General features: G+C 33.1%; 1 protein-coding gene across 1 annotated transcript; it reads right to left on the bottom strand.

Moving 5' to 3' along the window:
* Positions 1-6,081: 6,081 nt before the first annotated feature.
* On the bottom strand, positions 6,082-19,822 carry LOC145320195 (carbohydrate sulfotransferase 1-like). The gene is made up of 11 exons (XM_080162634.1): positions 19,784-19,822; positions 18,629-18,859; positions 18,090-18,227; positions 17,525-17,604; positions 15,316-15,442; positions 12,230-12,315; positions 10,921-10,990; positions 9,607-9,711; positions 8,989-9,120; positions 7,534-7,667; positions 6,082-6,326 (listed from the first exon to the last, which is right to left on the bottom strand). The coding sequence occupies exons 1-11, from the start codon at positions 19,820-19,822 to the stop codon at positions 6,203-6,205; spliced, it is 1,266 nt and encodes a 421-aa protein (XP_080018760.1). The 3' UTR covers positions 6,082-6,202.
* Between the last annotated feature and the right edge of the window lie 1,353 nt (positions 19,823-21,175).

The following is a 21,175-nucleotide window of genomic DNA, read 5'->3' on the forward strand; positions in this document are numbered from 1 at the left end:
AATTAAGTCATTACTTTTAGGGTCTATTCATTAGTGTATGTTAAATTAGGAAACCTGCCATACCCAAAACATCTACTGCGAGTCTACTTTATTTTATTCTTTTGATTTTAAAACATTTCGTTCTTGTAATTTATTTTGAGAAGTTGGTTCCATAACAGTTCCCAAACTTTTCAACCAATAATTTTATTCTACAGAAGGGGTTATTTTGTTTATTTATCGTCAACTGTCTTATTTATAAAATATTATTCTGATATCAGGACGTAGAATACAAGAGAATATTCCTTAGGATCTTACACATCTCTGTGCAGTCCAATCTAACGGCTGTCCATTTTTAGGTCGAGCCAGAACAGAAGGTTGCTTTCAGTCTACTGCGGCAGATATTATAAATAATCGGTCTGTTCTTTCTTTTTTCCAATTATTCAAAATCAAAACTTTTTTCAGACCGTCTATCTATAATGTCTGCCGGCTCTTAAGAGAAATCTAGGCTGGCACTATCCAATATACAGGTAGAGCTGCCATTTCTCTTTATATTGTACCCTAACCCATATTGTATCTAAATTACAGGGAGGGAAAACTAAGGTTGGTAGCTAGGATAAAGCTTTAGGTTTCAAATGTTGATTCACATATTAATATTTATTAATTTCAGCAAACCAACATCAACCTGCCCCCTACTACCACGACCTTCATATTTCCAGAAACATATGCCCAGACAACCACAGTGGTAACCCGGGATACTGGAGGACCAGAGGCTGGAAAGAACAGGAAGCAGATTTGAAGAACACACTGTATAAATAGCAGGTACAAAATTTATTCCAGCAAAGTACCTCGAAGTCTTTGTGTCTGTCTGTTAACATTATCTATCTTAGCCAACAATTTGACTTTGACAATCTCCTTCCACTTCATGAGATTACTTATTAAAACAAGAGAACTGTGACAGAACGAGTCTAAAACCCACCGAAATTGATGAAAATGATGAATAAGGGGTATAACTATAAAGGTCCATAAACAAATTCATGCAACTCTAATTATCCATATAAAGGGGACTATGCACGAACGAGAGCAAGTGATTTTAAGCTCCTTCCAGCAGTGAACCCAGGTATTTTTTTAGTGAATAAGTGTTTAAATTATTTTAGTCGATATACCTATTGTAAACATAAACCTAGTAGATTTACCAAGCAACCACTCAGATTCACTGCTGTAAGGTGCTTAAAAACACTCTCTCTAGTTCGTGCATTCCCCTTCGGGTTTTGAGAGTAAAGTAAAATAATTTGTTTATGAAAAAATTGAGGGTTTAAAATGGTTAAAATAAAGTATGTTAGTAACAAATGTAATAAAGGCTTTGGTTAGTTATCTTTGGTATAATTAGGCTTTTGTATAAAGGGTAGGGGTTAACTCAAAGAAAAGTGGCAAAGGTACCTTTTTCTGATACTATTACAAAGAAACTCAGCCTACGAAAGATGTACAGAGCTATGGCATATGCTTTAATGCAGTCCAATGTGGAATTAGGAAGAAATGACCGCCGCTGTTTCTTTGACCGAATTCCTTTGAGTTATATTAACAGAATGGCACTTTAGCCCAATCTTTTATTAAATCAAGGCTTTAAAACCTATAGAAGGTATAGTTGCTATTCCATTTTAACTTTCAATCTCCTTCAGTTACATAATCAATATCTTTTACTTTTTTTCAAAAGTTGTATAAAAAGGAGGGGATTTTTTATACAGATCTCGTAATTATATCATCTATATTAATTTCAATTGGTTTTTTCTAAAAACTGTTGTCTGGAAACCATGTATGTGTTTATTTCCTAATGAAACATATACTTGTGACACGAGATATCTATTATAATCCCAACCCTCTCTTTACTTTTTACAAAATTAATCTTATTATTAACATTAAGCTATTCTATTTTTAGGCAATTACGTTCATTTCTATATTATCAATATAATATAATTTATCAATTATCATATTTTTCAATATTTTTTAACCATTTGATACAAATGTTAAAAGATTTCCTCCTCAAAAAAAAAGCAGATTTCTATTCATTTCTTTGTAATTTTGATTAAGAGTATAAAAACAAATGTTTTATAAAAGGCGGAAAATTATTTTTCAGTTTGAGGATTGATTTACTCCAGAAATAAGAATTTACTTTCCGATGCAGGCTTTTGACGGTAAAAAACCGCAGCCTCCCCCCCCCTCCATAATCCTTTTAAAGTGTTAAGTATACCAACCCTTTTAAAACATATTTTAAATTATTAGACTAGAACAAAAAATAATATCACAAATGGGTCGAAACAAATAATATACAAAAGATAAAGGTTAAAATTTTAACAATTTTTAAACATAAGTACTTTGGTAAATATAAACAATAATAAAGAACACATTTGTTAGTAAAGAATTATAATACATATTATTAAAGAATAAAGTTGGGTTGAATAGAGCCGCACACCATAAATTTTTGTTACTATTAAATCTTCAATTATGGAAAAAAGGTATTTTGACAGATTTGGGTAAAAAAATTTTTTACCAAAATTATTTTAAATTAATTTTAGTGTGCGGTTACGCTATAGTAAAGGAGACTATGCACAAACGAGATCAAGTGATTCTAAGCACCTTTAAGCATTGAACCTGAGTATTTTTTAGGTGAATATACTAAGTTTATGATTAATATAGGTTTTTCGACTAAAAAGTTAGGTTTCACCATGGTTTTATATGGAAAAAACTTTGAAATGTAAATCATTTTTTAGTTTCACCTTGGTTTTATATGAAGAATTTTTTTTTTAAATGTTAAGCATTTTTAGGGCAATGTTATCAAATGTTTTGTTGAGTTCAAAAGACCAAATAAAATAAAATGGCGAACAATCATCATATGCTGTAATTTCAAAGTTTCTTTTTCATATAAAACCTTGTTGAAACTTTTTTGTTAGTTGATATAACTGTAATAAACATAAATCTACCACATTCATAAAAAAATACTCAGGTTCAATACTGGAAGGTGCTTAGAATCGTCCATATTCATCTTTTTAAAGAATTAAAAAAAAATAATTGTATATAAAATCAATAAAATATCTATTTTTTTTTACAATTATGACAATGCTTAAATGATGAGCATCTAATTTAAGTTAATGACAATCAAATATCAAACAGTTTGTTAAGAGTATTTTGGTTTTTAATTTTGTTTCAGTTTACAAATAATACCTAGTTCACAATATATTTCTCATGTATGTACTAAGCTATTCTATTTCTTTCATTTTTATAGAAAGGGAAGTTCCCAGAAGAGCATTTTTCAAATGTTTACTGTTTGTAATCTTAATAGAAGAATTTTCAGTCTGAAGGTAGTGGTGTTTTAACAAAGGCAATAGTAGCTTTAACAACATTCCGTAAAGTTGTGAGTAAGATTCCAGTCAAATGCGCTTATTAGGCCAAACTGTTTTTAATATGCATTTAATTATACTATGCGTTTGGTCAACATTAAGAACAGATAGACTTAATAAGCGCATTTGACTGGAAGCTTGCTCACAATTTTAAGGAATATTGCGAAAGCAGTCCATATTCTGAATGGGTAAAAAACTAAAAAGTATTTTCAATAAGAGGGGGGTTTTTAATTTTCCCTAAATAGAACAAAAAAGTTGAAAAAGTAACGGCTAACGGTTCAGCCGTTTAGCCGTTTTTTGGCTATTTTTAGGGCAAATCTGTCATAAATTACGTAGGAATCAACTTTTTGAAACATATTTTTGCTTTAAATCATGTGAAATGATACAAAAACAACATTTTTAGATTTCTAGTACCAGCAACTACCGGCTATAACCGTTTGAAAACATTTTGGAGCAGAAAATAGTATTATGTGGAGATAGGTTTCGTGATGATTTGCATTGAAAATAGCCCAAAAAATGGCTAAACTACTGAGCCGCCAGCTGTTAGCCGTTATTTTTCCAACTTTTTGTTCGATTTAGGGAAAATAGACCTACTAAAGATTACTCATGCAAAATTTCAGATCGAAATTCGAATTCTAAGTGCCATTTATACATTGATTACGAGATGGTTGCATTAAACCCCCCCCCCCCCCTTAGTCTATAATAAACTTATTCTTTAAAACCAATTAAAGATAAATGTTTTAAGAATAACTGAACTGATAAAATGCTCTTTTTGAAACAATCCCTTTACTTAGTAACATCATATATTGCTTAAAGCCCTTTTTTTCTTAGTGAAATCCAACATAATTTGAGTTTGTCTTTTATTGCTTTGTTAGTAAAAGAATATTCCAAGTTACAGGTTAAGATAATGATGTTCAAATTAATACTCCACCGAGCTCATATGTATGAAATTCTGCCTTTGATAGGTTGTATAAATTAGAGGGAAGATTGGGGTGAAGAACATTGATTTGTCATTGTTCTCTCCCAACCCTCTCCCAATATATTTTTAAGCTTTATATTGAGGTAAGATTAGTTTATCATCCTTGATTAATCAAAAATTTTAATTTTCATGAGAAATAAGTATTATTACAATTTTTCAGTAAATTTTAATGCCAAAGTAATATTTAACATATGACTAAAAAATTTCAAATGTTAGGAATTAGGACAATAATTTTGTTTTATGTCTTAAAACTAATAATAACATTTTTAAGAAGTTTTCCCTAAAATGTAATAAACTTGTTTTATTGTCTCAATTTTGTAGGTATTTAATTTGTTTAGTAGAAAAGTAACCAAGCTAGCTGTATTCTTTATAAGCTCACAAGTGATTTTAATCGTTTTACTTCATTTAATTTGATTAAAACTGCTTAATTTATTTTCCTAACCTTAATTTATTATCTAAAAAATTTTAATATATTATAAGCTTTCTTGCAGTATCAAATGGTTTCAAAAATTTATAATTGACTACCTAATCCTAAGTTTAGAGATAAAAGGCAATTAGGCATCTAATTAAAATTTTGAAATACTTTTAAAAGTTTGAATCATTTGGGTAAAATATCTAATGTAAAAATATGTAATCGGAGTCCGTCAAACGCCTTTATTAAGTCCAAAAGACAGAAATTCTACTTAAAATCACAAAAATTCTTTTCAATTACTTTTTCTCAGACGGAAAAAGTAGAATTTTAAGTGTGAAAACTCTTTTTAAACGGCCATTTCTAAACTAGATGCCTTATTACTTTTTATCCCTAAGATACATTAATTTTAGCAATAAGGCTTTATCTATATATATATATATTTTGTAGGGTTGGGCCGGATATCCGGTGTGGCCGGATATCCGGCCGGATACCGGATATTGAAACTATCCGGCCGGATATCCGGCTCTATAATCTTTTATACTTTACACCAAAAATCTCTGCTTTTTAAAATCTTAAATGGCTATAATTTTCTGAACATTTTTTCTGAATAAGTTTAACTTTATGTAAATTTATATAAGATTTCTGAAGAAATTTTTTTTTACTACTTTAATATCTGGTAATTTGGCCGGTTATCCGGCCGGATATCCGGTAATTTGGCCGGATATCCGGCCCAACCCTAATATTTTGTCTAGCTGACTAGCGTTACTAGTATTGACTACATGATTACATATAGAAACTTTGGTTCTACTGCACATATGCCCAGAAATATTTTATACATAAATCAGATCAAGTCGGAAATACAAAAAAAAATATTTTTTTCCCCAGTAAATTAAAAATTTTTAAGCTACTAACGGCCAAACGGTCGGTCGTATAGAACATTATATTATATCCACCAAAACGGGGTCCTACAAATAATAGCCTATAACATTACCCTAAAATTTGCGAAACACCTAAACTTCTTTCAATGTACTCTTTACGCGTGTTTTCTCTAGCCGTGCAATTCATTTGCATTTTTGGGTCTAAATATATCTTTTTTGGTATTTCCGGTTTGATCCTATATATCTACTTTAAAAACCTCCTGACAAAACGAGGAGAAGCATCTCTTGACTACTTTATTCATATGATTAGTTGAGGGGATGGGACAATGGCCTGTAAATAAATCTTATCCCTAATTGTAATGAAAATATTTCATTTTTGTTAGTTTAAAATATTGTGAAAAAAATAAGATAATTTGGGTTGTATTGTATTCTTACTTTTACCTCGACATTTTTAAGCACAAACATTTGGGGGTATGATTTATTTTAGGTCTATTACCCCCTTCCTTTCTAGATTGGTTGACATATTGTTATTGTTGTATTGCTATAACGCAATGGTGTGTACCTAATCAGCTGGGTAATTATGGATCTTGAACACGTCCTGACAGTTGGAGTTAGAATTAATTTCCTTCAGTTTTTCTGTGCTTAGCTGGGTTCGCCAGTGGTTTGGTGAAAATGTATTCTTGTCCCTAAATAAAAGCAATTTGTTGCTTTCCCTCAATGTGCATATCGTGCAATGAACCCCCCTCTCTCTCTTTAAAAATAAATTAGGGGGGTTTCCCTATGTCCAACTAATACAGGGTCCCCTAGCCCTGCGGGGACTATAATCTGAGTTGCCTACACGGCCACAGCACCCAGTATAACATAACTAAACCCGACCTAAAGTAATAAACAAACTTACCAAAAACTAACCCTCCTCTCAATTTCAAAATAAAAAAGGTCCAGGTGTTGCAGGCCTCCAGGTTGTCTCTGGACAGGTAAAGATGAAAAAAAATTTTTTAAAGAGTTAGAATTAACAAAATATGCATCTTTTATCTTAAAATATGTAAATAACATTCAAAAAGATGCATATTTCATTGTTTTATAATTTGACTTCTAACTCTTCAAAAAAAATTGTTTTTTATTTTCAACTGTCCAGAGACAACCTGGAGGCCTGCAGCGCCTAAACCTGGAGGCTAAATCCAAATATTTTTTTTAAAATAGGAAAACTACATCCCAAAAGGAAACTTTTTTGTGAAATAATCTATCCTCTCACTCCAATGACAAAGCCTATAATCACTGTTTACGCATAATTGTCAGAACTTACCCCCCCCCCCCCTTTATGAAGTACAAACCTACCAACAAACAAGATTTATAATTAGTTTTACTACTTGGAACCAAATTATACATGATTAAAAATAAATAATTTTAGTTGACTTAATTACTGTACTAAATGTATGAAAATGAATTGAAGTTTTGTTATTGATCAGTGATTAATGAAGTAGAGGTTAATCAATCATATATTTCTTATTAAAAATGATATTGATGTATGTTGTATGTATATGTATACACAGAACAAGGATGATAACATCCATATAAGCGACGCTCAAAAACGGAAAACGAACAGTTAATTGTAAAAGTCTAAACAAAATTGTAAGAAAGTTTGTTGCAAAACTGCTTAAACAAAGGATACTGTTTAAGGGCTTTTGGAGGATCCTGTGTGTTTTAAAATGACATGTCAGTGCTGAAATAATGTATTTGTTGAAAATTAACCAGTAAGTGCTGAAATAGTTATCTCCAAAATAAGGTCCAGATAAATACATAAAGACAGACAGATTTACAAGGTGAGTGATCCCATGTAGACAGACAGACAGACAAACATCGTGAGGGACCCCTCCTATGAATTTTAAAATTAACCTGTAAGTGCTGAAATAGTTATCCCTTCCATCCTTATCAGGACCAGACTTGGACGTGCTCTTCTTGAGGCTACTGACACCCTTGGTTCCGATGCTACGCTTAGATCTGTCCTTGTTGGCTTTGTCTTCTAACTCCTAAAGTATTCATTTTTGTTAACCTAAACTAATGTTTACCAGGGAGGGTGGGGACATTGGGCTGATTATTACACGGGTCCCCAAAGTCTTTTTAAAAACAACCTTGGGGAAATTTGATTGAATTTTGATTGACTGTTTAAACGTTTCAACCACTAATTGTAATCTACAGAAGGGGTAATTATTATTTTTAATTTTATGTATCATAATTGGGGATGTGTACATCAATTTATCAGCCATTGTTTCATTTTTAATTGTGCCCTATAATTATGGGAATATAGGCAAGAAGTTTCAGACGTCTATCTTGAATAAAAGCCGAGAATATCACGTTTCCTCTATTCCGTTTCTTGCTTACAGAAAGCAGAGACGGGGAGGTCATCTGGAATTATCGAATAGCTTTGCTTCTAAAATTTTTGCCTTGTTAAATTGTTAATTCCCCTCCTTCTCTGGTATAATAGCATATTTGTAGGTAAAGAGTATACCTAACCCATCCGAGATATTTTGTCATATTGCGTCAATATACAACCTTCTACACATAAATTAACGAGATAATCGGCAATTTCACTTAAACTTCTCAGTGGACAACTAATCACTATTTTGAAAAACTAGCGGCTACGCCACTAGAGGCCTCTAGGGGCACTTGAGGAGGGGAGAGTCGAATTTGATAACCCAATTTCTTATTTTAGATTTTAAAAGAAAAAGTAAACAAATTTTTTTTTGGTGGGGGGTTGGGGGTGTCCCACCCCCCAAGAAAATAGTTATAAACCTTCCCGGGACCTATGAGAAGCTACCCTGTAAAGGAGAACCCGATCGGTTTAGCGGTTACAAACAGCGAGATCCTTCGTTACAAACAAACACACAGACATCCTGTTACTTTAGTATAAGGATATATTTTTGTTTAAGTTTAGGTTATAAGAGCCCCAGAGGAGAACTAAACAGTTAACACTCTCTTTTTAATGTTAATAAAAGGAGAAGGGTAATCTGTAATCTCGTATTCAGTTCAATTACATAATTATTAAGGATGGCAATCCCGTCAAATTTTTGGACCGGATTAGGGCTCTTACAAGAATCCGTCTAAAAAAAAGACGGATTCCCGCTGGTTAATCTTATTAATCATGGATTAGGACAATTGACAATACAAATAATGATTCCTTTAACATTTGGTAAAAAAAAGAAAGCATAGCAACTCTATAAACCATCATAACCAGAAATTTATTTCTACTCTATTTTTGTCTACATTTATTTGTCTGACCATCTGATTTGTTGAGCTTCGCTTTCATGGATGTTTAATGTTCATCCTTGTTTAATCAAAAAATAAGTTAACCTGATATTTCGCACTGCTGCTGTGACTGGCTTGATCATCCTTGTTGAACAACTTTCCCTCGGCCACATATTTCAACAGCTTCGTTTCTTTGGGCCCTGACTTGGTTTTGGGCGGCAGGCCAAATTGATGAGTCTGTTCAAAGAACACTCAATTGTCTTACTTTTATTAGTGAGCAGTTTTTGAGATTATGCTGAAAACCCTCCATTGGTACTTGAGGTGGAGGGTGGAATTTAACCACTCCCATTTTTAATTTTAGTTTTAAAAAGAATTTTTTTCTTAAAAGTAGGGGGGGGGGTGTATTCTTTTTGTAATAGCAATTTCTCTTGTGAGGGTGTTGGACCCTGATACCCTTCAAAAAATAGTTATAGCCTTCTCAGGACCTACATTATAAAGGAGAACCATATAAGTTAAACAGTATGAGAGATCCTTCGGTAAGGACAGACAAACATACGCAACGCAAGGATAGAAAAAAACAAGAAAGATACAAGTATGATTAATTTACATCTAAAGTATTAAAAGGAACACTATAAGTTAAGCTTTTTCTTCATGCGCATTACAGACCAACAATCCAACTTACCAACACTTCTTTAATGCATTTTTAAGACTAGTTGAGTGTTCCTGAATGGTTTTATCAGCTCCGTTGGGAGGTATCCTGATGGCTGAATGCTTCTGGACAAAATACCTGGATTCTCTTGGCACAGACTGGTTCATGGCACCAAATATCTGCAACATTTTTCAACTTTTCCATAATGTTTTCTCCATGAAAAGGATATTTTAATTAAATGTATCTAAAGAAACAAGGATGACAACATTAACACTTGTATAGTGTCTAAACTGAATAATCAGAATATAAAAGTATAAGAGTCGAAACAAAATTGTAAGTAAATTTGTTGAAAAACTGTTTGATACAGGATAATGTTTATAAACATACTTACATTTTTAGGACTTGATTATAGAATTGCTTCGCTTATAATATTGTTCTTTGTTGTCCCAGGAATCAATATACCAAAAATCAGATCAAACGGATAATTACATCACAAAAAAAATTTGTTTTTAAAAAAGTAGAAAAATTAACATGTTTAAAATGGACGTACGGACTTTCTGGTAATGATTATAGAGTTACTACGCTTTCTAAATCTTACCTAACTATTAAAGGAATCACCATGCAAAATTTGAACGTACGGAACTACTACAGGAATCCTCATGAAAAGTTTGAAATCGATAGGACAATTCTAATATGCCTAAATTAATGAATAAAAGCTATCTACCTCGTCTCGGACGTACGGACGGACCGACCTTTATTATAGAAAAGCTTCGCTTTTAAAAACACTTAGAATTGTAGATAATGCTTGAAATAGGGAGATTGGGAGGGGGGGGGGGTGCCATATTTGTTATCAGACCTAAACTTATTATAGGTATATGACTGACCTTAGGTACAAAAATATGTACACATTTTGTAAATATTATTGCCAGACTCGTATTACACCATGCTCTTATTGGTCCAATTTACTGATTATGGATCTAGGTCTAGTATATATATTGGAAGAATAGCTATTTATCGCATCGTATTATAGACGACTTTCCGCAGATGTTAAAATGAAAAATAATAAGATTAAAACCATTTTTGTTCACCCGGAGGGGCCGAAGGCCCGGGCTACAAAACAGGTAATAATTTTATAATATTCGTTGAACATTGTCTGTATTACGATGTTATACATGATTTTTTAGTATAACTGAGAACCGGTTCCAATCCACCGGATTCTAATCGGTTTCGAAGCCATGATACTGGTTGGTTGGTTAGCCACTGCGGGATAGAGCCGTTCCATTATTAATAATAATCATCAGAAATTAAGTAATTCCATTGTCTTGTAAGTTTAAAAATTCTGAGGCCAGAATAGGCTGCGTCCATAGCCATACTGGAAAGTTGTATTCCTGAACAAGTGTGAACCAGGGTGAGGAGGCAATATCTTCGTACCTCACTGTAGTCAGGTATGCCAGATTCTCCTGCAGGACAACCAACAGATTAAGCGATGTTAAAACTGTGTTTATGACAGTAGTAAAAATGTAATTTTGACAGTGGATAAAAAATTATTGCCAAAAATACAGCTAAAAACGAAATTGACAAAAACACCTACTTTTTGTCAAAAACACAGTGGGTTTTTTTTGCTAGTGGTAAAAGTGGCAGCACCCCGTTTTGACAGGGATTTTAAGGGATAAGCTAATGATGAATCGATGCTAAATAAAATTACCTTTTCTGTAGGTATATTAAAATTGTTGGTAGAAATTACACGCCAATTACCCAAAGTTTATGAGCCAGAGAAAAACGAAGTTATAAAACTTTGGGTACTAATATTATTTGTATTCAAAAATGTCTTCTCCTTCCCTGGGTTATAAAATGAAAGGGAGCAGTCTTCTTTCCTGTCCAAACTACTACCTAAGGTATCAGGTAAATTAACGCATAAGAGACAATTAACTCTTTGATAACATGGTCCTTGCCTGAAAGTCCTAAGGGGGGGGGGGGGGGGTTAAATGCAACCAGCTCGTAATCAATGTATAAATGACACTTAGAATTCGAAATTTGATCTGAAATTTTGCATGAGTAATCCTTGGTAGGTCTATTATCCCTAAATCGAACAAAAAGTTGAAAAAGTAACGGCTAACGGCTCAGCCGTTTAGCCGTTTTTGGCTATTTTTAGGGCAAATCTGTCATAAATTACGTAGGACGGTAGGAATCAACTTTTTGAAACATATTTTTGCTTTAAATCATGTGAAATGATACATACAAAAATTTTTTTTTTTAGATTTCTAGTACCAGCAACTACCAGCTAGAACCGTTTGAAAACGTTTTGGAGCGGAAAAGAGTATTATGTAAAGATAGGTTTCGTGATGGATTTAAGTGAAAAATAGTCAAAAAATAACTAAACGGCTGAGCCGCCAGCCGTTAGCCGCTACTTTTCTAACTTTTTGTTCGATTTAGGGAAAATAGACCTACCAAGGATTACTCATGCAAAATTTCAGATCAAAATTTGAATTCTAAGTGCCATTTTTACATTGATTACGAGATAGTTGCATTAAACCTCCCCCCCCCCCCTTATTCATGGTAATGAGTTTCGCCTGTTTATGGGCCAAAGCACTACCCCTACTGTTACTATTGATGACACGCGCCTGACATAAATAACGCGGTGTGGTCTAGACTCGAACCAGACACCTTGCATCAACCACAATTTATCACTTTAATCTTTCCTTCAGAATGGTGGACTCATTCAAGATTCTTGTACACACATAATCTGGGTTCTTAAACTTTGCTGGCCACTCGCTGTCACGATTCTGTAATAACACAAAAACAGTTTTGTGGATAGGTAGCGCAGAAATAATAAAGATACAGCAAATATTACTACATTAGCAATTAGTTTTTTAAAAAGTTAAGAAAAAAAAGGACACCTTAAATGCTCATTTGTCAGAAGATTCTTTACACAAAATTTTAGAAGCCTATCTAAAATAGTAGGAAAGAAAATCATATTCTCGTTATAGAAATAAAATTTCCTTCGCGGCATTATGGAAGGGCTTTTAGACAGGGGAATTGGCAGTTTCTCTCAGAGTGCCTTGTTGAGCACAGAAACTGCTCTGAATTAATTTTAATATAGTAAATAGGATGGGGGTTCGGCGGAGTTTTTTGTTTGCTTGTTTTTTTTACTTTAGGTCAGGTTAGGTTGGGTAGTGTAGATATATGACCCGCAGGGGTTAGACTTAGGAAGAGAAAAAAAACCAACTTATCTTTAATTCATATACAGGGAGACCACTCCAAAACAAAAAAAATATAGTATTTTTATAGTAAATTTTTAAAATCCATATAGTATATATAGTATGTTTTTTTAAACTCATATAGTATGATATAGTATCGGACTTAAAATTATTAAGTAATACATAGTATATACATCATCAATTATAACTCAAAGCATAGCTGTTATCAAAGCAATTTCAAATATAAGGGGCTTACTCTGTGATTATTAGGCTAGGTATTAATGTGAGACTATAGGTTATTTAGGATAAAAGTTTACTTTTGGTTAGTATTTCACATATATTTAATCATTTTATTTTTTTGGATAGGTCTCAGGTTCAGGTGCTGCAGGCTATCTGGAAGGTGGTTTCTGGACAAGTAAAAAAAATTTAATTTCTGTTTGAAGAGTTAGAGATCAACTTATAAAACAAAATATGCATCTTTTTGGATGTTATTAACAGAAATGAAGAAAAAAATTAAAATAGGCCTCCAAGTCCTGGTCTTGCAGGCCTTCAGGTCCACTCTGTACAGGTTATAGATATTTTTTTTATTTGAAGAGTTAGAGGCCAACTAATAAAACAGAATATGCACCTTTTTTAATGCTATTAACATATCCGAAGAAAAAATTTTAATCGGCCTACAAGTTCTGGTCCTCCATGTCCACTCTGGACAGGTAAAAAATTCAAATTTATTATTTGAAGAGTTAGAGGTCAACTTATAAAAAAGAATATGCATTTTTTTGGATTAACATAACATAACTGAAAAAAAATTAAAATGACCTCTAAGTTCTGGTCCTGCAGACTCTGGACAGGTAAAAATCAAACCTCTCTCAATTGAACAGTTAATGGTATATTTGTTAAACAAAATGAGCTTATATTTGGATGTTCTTTATCTATTTGAAGGAAAAAATTAAATTGGCCTTCAGGTTTAGGAGCTGCAGGCCTCCAGGTGGACTCTGTACACAAATAAAATAGAAAATTTAAATTTAAGGAGTTAGAGATTTATTAAACAACATAAGCATCTTTATAGATGCTATTTATATGTTTAAAGAAAAAATGACAACCGACCTCCAGGTTTTGATGCTGCAGGTCTCAAGGTGGACTCTGGATAGGTAAAAATCAAAATTTCTTATTTGTGTAGTTAGAGGTTAGTTTATAAAACACCATAAGCATCTTTTTCGATGTTATTTACATATCTAAAGAAAAAATACAATTGACCTCCAGGTCCAGGTGCTGCAGGCTTCCATGTAGACTCTGTCTAGAGAAAACCTGGAGGCCTGAACTTGAACTCTACGAATAAGAAATTTGAGTCTTTTACCTGTCCTGAATGAACCTGAACTTGGATTCCGATATGTTAATATTATCCAAGTAAATGCATTTTCTGTTATATAAATAGACCTCTAACTCTTCATATAAGAAATTTTATTGTTTACCTGTTCAGAGTGGATCTAAAGGCCTGCAGGACCTGAACTTGGAGGCCGATTTATATATTTTCTTCAGATATGTTAATAAGATCCAAAAAAAAATACATATTCTGTTTTATAAGTTGACCTCTAACTCTAAGAATAAGAAATTTGATTTTTTACCTGTCCAGAGTGGACCTGGAGGCCTGCAGGGCTTGACCCTGGGGGCTAATTTTCAATTTTTTTCAGGTATGTTATTAACATCCAAAAAGATGCATATTCTGTTTTGTAGGTTGACCTCTAACTCTTCAAACAAAAAATTTCAATTTTTACCAGTCCAGAGAGGACCTGGTGGCCTGCAGGACCAGAACTTGGAGGCCAATTTTAATTTTTTTTCTTCAGATTTGTTAATAACATCCTGAAAAAAGGAATTTCTGTTTAATAAGTTGATCTATAAATTTTACAATTTTTTTTACCTGTCCAGAAACCACCTTTTAGCCTGCAGCACCTGAACCTGGAAACTTATCCAAAAAAATTATTAAATATAAGTGAACTACTACTTAAAAGAAAACTTTTATCCCAAATAACCTGTAGTCTCACATTAATACCTAGCCTAATAATCACGGAGTAAGCAAAAGCGGTAAAACTTCCCTCTCACCCTTAAGTTCATTCTAAGAAAAAAAACTGATATTTATATCATAATCACAAACAAAAATATATTTCAAAGGATTTTCTTCATCTCTTTTTTACTGTACCTAGAGCTTTATGCATTTTTGTCGTATCACAGTATCTTTTGAGCTCCCCGCAGGGGCTAGAAATAGGATAAGACCTACTGTGAAAATAAGACAAAACGCTCCTTGAGAGGCGTTGACACAAAACTGAAAATATTCGTTTTTTGTTATATAAATGTAATATCATATAGTATATATATTATATAGTAAATTTTGGTCAAGTAAAGGTAATAAAATATAGTATATATAGTAAATTTTAGTCATATAGTATGATATAGTATCCAAATTCATCCTATATAGTATAAATAGTATATATAGTATGTAGTGGTCGCCCTGCATATACTCTAAAAATAAGGTAAGAGCGTTTCTTTGATCAAAGAGCACTTTGAGGAAAAGCACCGGGTAATCTTGTTTACCTGTATAGAATTAATGACGCCTCTAGGATCTCTGACCAGGTAGATGAGATGTGTATTCTGCCTGGTTAGGCTGCTCCCCTTGGCTGGAAGGGTTTCTATAAAGTCTGCTACCTCTTGCACAGTCATTCTGATACAAAATAATTCGTTATCCGTATAATAAAATAACAGGATGTCTGTCTGTCTATACCAAAGGATCTCGCCGCTGAACCGATCAGGTTCTCCTTTGCAGCATAGCTTCTCATAGGCCCTGTGAAGGTTTAAAACTATTTTCAGGTAGGGTACAACCACCCTCCCAAGAAAAATTACACCCCCCCCCCCAAAAAAAAAACATCTGTTAGAAAAGGTATGGGGAAAACAGGAATATAAATCCCTGAAATATTCATTATTCAGTTTACAGAAGTGTGTGGGGGAGTAGGAAGGTATGGCATTTTTCTTGGAAAGAAAACGTATCCCACCCCCCAAGAATACAGTAGTATATATCAAGGAGAGACATTCTCTGAAAAGCAGAGCCTAATCGGAACAGAGATATTTTAATGCAACAAACAAACAAAAAAGTCAATTCTTTATTTAACAGGATATGGTCAATTTCTTAAATATTTCAAAGAATTTTAAATTAAACTAGCCCTAGGTAAAGTACTAATATGGACATTTTTTTTAAAAGTTAGATTGAAAATATTTTGAGTTTCTCTCAAAAATATCATGTATTAATAAGGTTTCAAAAATTGGAAGATTTATATTCAATTTAAGTAACTTTTAGAATAAAATACCAAATCTAGTCTCAAATAATTTAAAATTCTGGTGAAAATTTGCTTGGGGGGGGTAATTACCCCCCCTGAAATCTGTTGGCAGGGGTAAAATTTGTTTACCCCCCCCCAAAATTTACCCCCGGGGTAAAATTTTGGGGGGGGGGGTAATTTAAATTTTCTAAAAAATTTAGTATTAAAAATGCGCGCGAAGCGCGTAAAAATTTTTTTTGTTAGAGATTTTCTATTTTGGGGGGAGTATTTACCCCCCCAAAATGGTTTGGGGGGGTAAATACCACCCCCAAAATCGTTGGGGGTGCCGGGCACCCCCAAGGTAGGGGTAATTTTTTTGGGGGGGGGGTATTGTTCACAAAATTTTGGGGGTGCCGTCGGCACCCCCAAAATCGTTTGGGGGTGCCAAATGGCCCATTACCCCCCCCTTGGACGCCTATGTCTACCCCTCTCCCATTTTTTTTAAAAATAGGATACGGATCTACTGCAGTTCACGGTAAAATATTGCTGGTAACGAATATTGCCAAAAATCTATGAATTTTTAAGGCTGCTAGCTGTCAAACGGCTGAACCTACAGATTATGCCCGCACACTGTTTTTAGCGGCATAAGAAGGCTTACAAATAGTCTGGAATAGCCATAAATCAATAATGCATAATTATCTCGCAGTGCAGAGAAATGCGCGAAAAAGGCCTATTTTACGCGTTTTTTCTTTAGTGCATCATTGGATCTTGCCTATTCCAGATTATTTGTAGGCCTTCTTATACCGCTTAAAATGGTGTGCGGGTATGATCTGTACGTTCAGCCGTTTGGCAGCTAGCAGCCTTTAAAATTAATAGAATTTTGGAAATATTCGTTACCAGCAATATTTTACCGTGAACTGCAGTAGATCCTAGGATACTTAGCAAAAAAATTTAAAATAAGGGGGAGTGTTTTAATGCAACCATCTTGTAAACAATGCGCAAATGGCAATTAGAATCCGAATTTCGTCATGAAACTTGACATGTGTAATCCTTGGTAGGTCTATTTTTCCTAAATTGAACAAAAAGTTTGAAAAGCAGCTTGCCGTTCAACCGTTTTTCGGCTATTTTCCTATAGAAATGTCACAAGCCCTATCAACACATAATACTTGTGCCCTCTCCCAGCCGCTTACAGCCGGTTGTAGCCGGTAGCGACTGAGCCTAGAAATTGAAAAAAATGATAAACCAAAAATATATATGAAAAAGTGTAATAAATGATGTATTTGCCCTGGAAATAGCAACAAAAAAACACGCTAAACAACTAAGCCGCCAGTCATTACTTTTCTAACTTTTAGTTCAATTTAGGGAAAATAGACCTAGCAAGGATTACACATGCCAAGTTTCATAACGAAATTCGGATTCTAAGTGCCATTTGTGCATTGATTACGAGGTGGTTGTAATACCCCCCCCCCCCCCCCCTCCCCCCTCTTTATTACCTGAAAGTTTTAATAACCCTAAGTCTTGTTCTTCTACACTTTGCCTCCATCTTGTGGATGTAGCTCAAGTGAACTCCAACCCTAGCATTTAATATTGATCATTCGTGTTAATAAAAGCGAAGCTTTTTTTATTCAGGGGCGGTCAATCCGAGTTTCACGTTTAGCTGTAGTCGTTTATTAAGGCAATTTAGAATCATTCTTTGATCGTACCTAAAAAGAACGTGCGTATATTTAAAACTTTATGGATTTTATGACACTGGAGGCTGCGCTCCTAATATCTAGAGATTTGCATTTTGGAAGAACAGAAGTAGCCTAAAACCAACCCGAGATTTTGATTTTATAAATAATACAGCCTCGAACAATCCCAGGAACAATGGGATCCTTTATTAGGTAATGTGGAAAACTTTATTAGTTCTGTAGTTATCGATATCTTAAGCTACAGACAAAAAACCTTACCTATACTTTATGTAATAGGATAAGTATTAAAGCAAGGTTATAAAAAAAAATACGATAGTTCTAAACTGGGTCTCTTTTAAAAAATAATGTGATTAAATGATCAAAAATTCCTTGATAAAAGGCTGAATCTTTTAATATCAGTTAAGGACGGCTTTCTGAAGACAAAGCTTGATCGCTTGTTGGAAAATAAAATATTTTTGACGGTGGTGTCTCTTATATTGCAGCGCAGTAAATTTTTCAACAGAGATTCCTGTAACAACAGTGTATATTTTTTTTGTAACTTATCAAATGTTAATTCCAACTTAAAGTTTGTTATATTTTCTATAGTCTGATTGCAAGCAAAAGTTACAATATTATCTAACAAATAATTTTGTATTACAATAAATGGAAATCAATTAGGCACAACCAAAATAGTCATCATGCTCTTTTTGTGAAAACAGGAAAGCCATAGAATTTGCATATATCCAAAAAATATTATTTTTAAGTCTTTATATTTTGAAAATAACGTGGTAAAAATTGAAATTCTTTTTAATATGTTCTACAAATGTAGTTTCAATTATTGAACAGAAATAAATATGCAGTTCACTATATTCAAGTTTAAATGCACTTCGTGCAACTACCCCTTTGATAAAAAAAAACTTATCACTGTTCCTTCATATATTGCGTGGGTTCAATTTTCGCGTCGATGAAATACCAGAGCGGCTCGAAAAAGTAGGACGCGTAGTTGGCCGAGGATATCATCTCCCCAGTGAAGGAGGAGCCGCTCCTCGGCGTTGAGGACACGATTATCACATTTGTAACTTGGGCAGGATACTTGGTGTACAAACTCTGCTGGATGAATCTCACATCGGGCTTTGTAAATTTTGTAAAGTAAAATATCTGAATTTTTAAATTGTATTTAAGATTATATTCTTGAATTATGCAATTCATTCATTGAGTCGGTACAATTGAAAGAATGGTGACTTGAAAGCATTGAAAAGGACGGTTTTACACAGATAATGCTCAATGTTATCCAATTGCTATCAGCGATTTTGGATTCCCGCAAAAAAAAACTATAAAAAAGATAAAATAAATTTTATTTATACGCTTACTCAGACGAAAGTCAGATGAAATGATCTATTTTTAAAGAAGCTGCACCAATAAAATTAAATGTTTTAAAAGGGGGTGGGGGGGTAAATGCAACTATCTCGCAATCAATGATTAAATGGCACTTAGAATTCGAATTTCGATCTGAAATTTTTCATGAATAATCCTTGGTAGGTCTATTATCCCTAAATCGAACAAAAAGTTGGAAAAGTAACGATTGGCGGCTCAGCCGTTTAGCCGGTTTTTTTTGCATATTTTCAGGGCAAATTTATCATTAATTACGTAGGAATCAACTTTTTAAAACACCTATTTTTGGTTTAATTCATGTTAAAATATTGCAATAGCCATTCTTAAAATTTCCAGTACCAACAGCTACCGGCTAGAACCGTTAGATAAGGTTTTTGAGCGACAAAAAGTATTATGTGGAGATAGGTTTCGTTACTAATTTGCTCTTAAAATGGCCAAAATATGGCAAAACGGCTGAGCCGCCAACCGTTAGCCGTTACTTTTCCAACTTTTTGTTTGATTTAGGGAAAATAAACCTACCAAGGATTATTCATGCAAAATTTCAGATCGAAATTAATTCGAATTTTAAGTTCCATTTAATCATTGATTACGAGATGGTTGCATTAAACCCCCCCCCCCCCCCACCCTTTTTCTTGATACAGAATCTTTAATACATTCCTGTAACGCAACAGAACCAAGTATAATACTAACAATAACTGTTCTACAACAGCTAGCGGATGAGCCGGTCATTGTGCAGGCAGCTGCTACTTTCTCTCATAGCCGTTTAGCCGCCCCAGGTACATGGAGTTGTCAAATCCATTGCCTATTCTCTCTAAAATATTTAAAATTGTATGTTATATGTTGTTGTGTTAGTATAGTTTATTTTTACTTACGAAAAGAGCCTAAAACCACCCCACCACCTTTATTCCATATAAAGCACAGCCCAATTCAACTGTAAATCCTTTTCCGAGATCCTAAGGTTCAGAAATGAAACCTTGATTAGGTACTTAATACATATAGATAAGGTTATATCCAAAGAAAGAAAAAGTCTTAATAATGCATAGAACTATCCAATTTAAGCTATCAAACATGAATAAAAATTAAAAGGATACTAAGTATACTAGTTTTATTGTCAACTATCATCATTAATCACATTATTTACGTATTCTCCCGCGACATTAATTATGTCTTTTTATATACAGGGTCATTCAAGAGAAATGATTTTTTTTAAAAACTTAATTATGCATACCTAGAAAATAAAACAATTATGTAAAATCCTTTATATATTTGGAAAACCTATTGAAGGACATTTATGTTTCAAATATTCAAAAATGATTATTTTAACAAATTATGCCCTAAAAACTGGTTTTTCCAAAGGCCTTTTTTTCGAAGATTTTCTAATTTAAAGGGTGTGAAAAAAATACACACATCTTTAAAATTTAAATTGCGCGGCTTGTGTTAATTGTAGAAAAATGTTGCGCATACCGTTAGATTCGTCATAATCTCAAGTTTTTAAAAATATAAGTACCATTTTTGTGCTATTTGTAGTTTAGGAGCTACGATGAAAAATGTGAGAAAAAGGTTTAAAAGTTTTAATTGATTGGAACATTTTATCACGTAGCTCCTATACCATATATACGTAGCACAGGGGTTTTATATATTAAAAAACTTAGAGGTTATGACGATTCTAACGATATGCATAACATTTTTCTTCTATTAACACAAGCTGCGCAATTTGAATTTCAATAGGTGTGCATTTTTTTACAACTTTTAAATTAGAAAATCTTCGGAAAAAAGGCCTTTGGAAATACCGGTTTTTTATGGCATAATTTGTTGAAATAATCATTTTTAAATATTTGAAAAATAAATGTCCCATAATAGGTTTTCCAAAAATATACCTAAAGGATTTTACATAATTGTTTAATTTTCTATGCATAATTAAGTTTTTAAACAAATCATTTCTCTTGAATGACCCTGTACAATGAAGTTAACCAACGTATTTTTGGATTTAAACATGTCAAAAATAACATTATGTTTAATAAAATGAATACAGAAACATTTCGAAGTGTAGGGTAGCTTCGCTACTAATAAATTAATATTTTA

Source organism: Acartia tonsa, chromosome 5 (assembly GCF_053477335.1).
Source record: "Acartia tonsa isolate MP-2025a chromosome 5, ASM5347733v1, whole genome shotgun sequence".
Lineage (NCBI taxonomy): Eukaryota > Metazoa > Arthropoda > Copepoda > Calanoida > Acartiidae > Acartia > Acartia tonsa.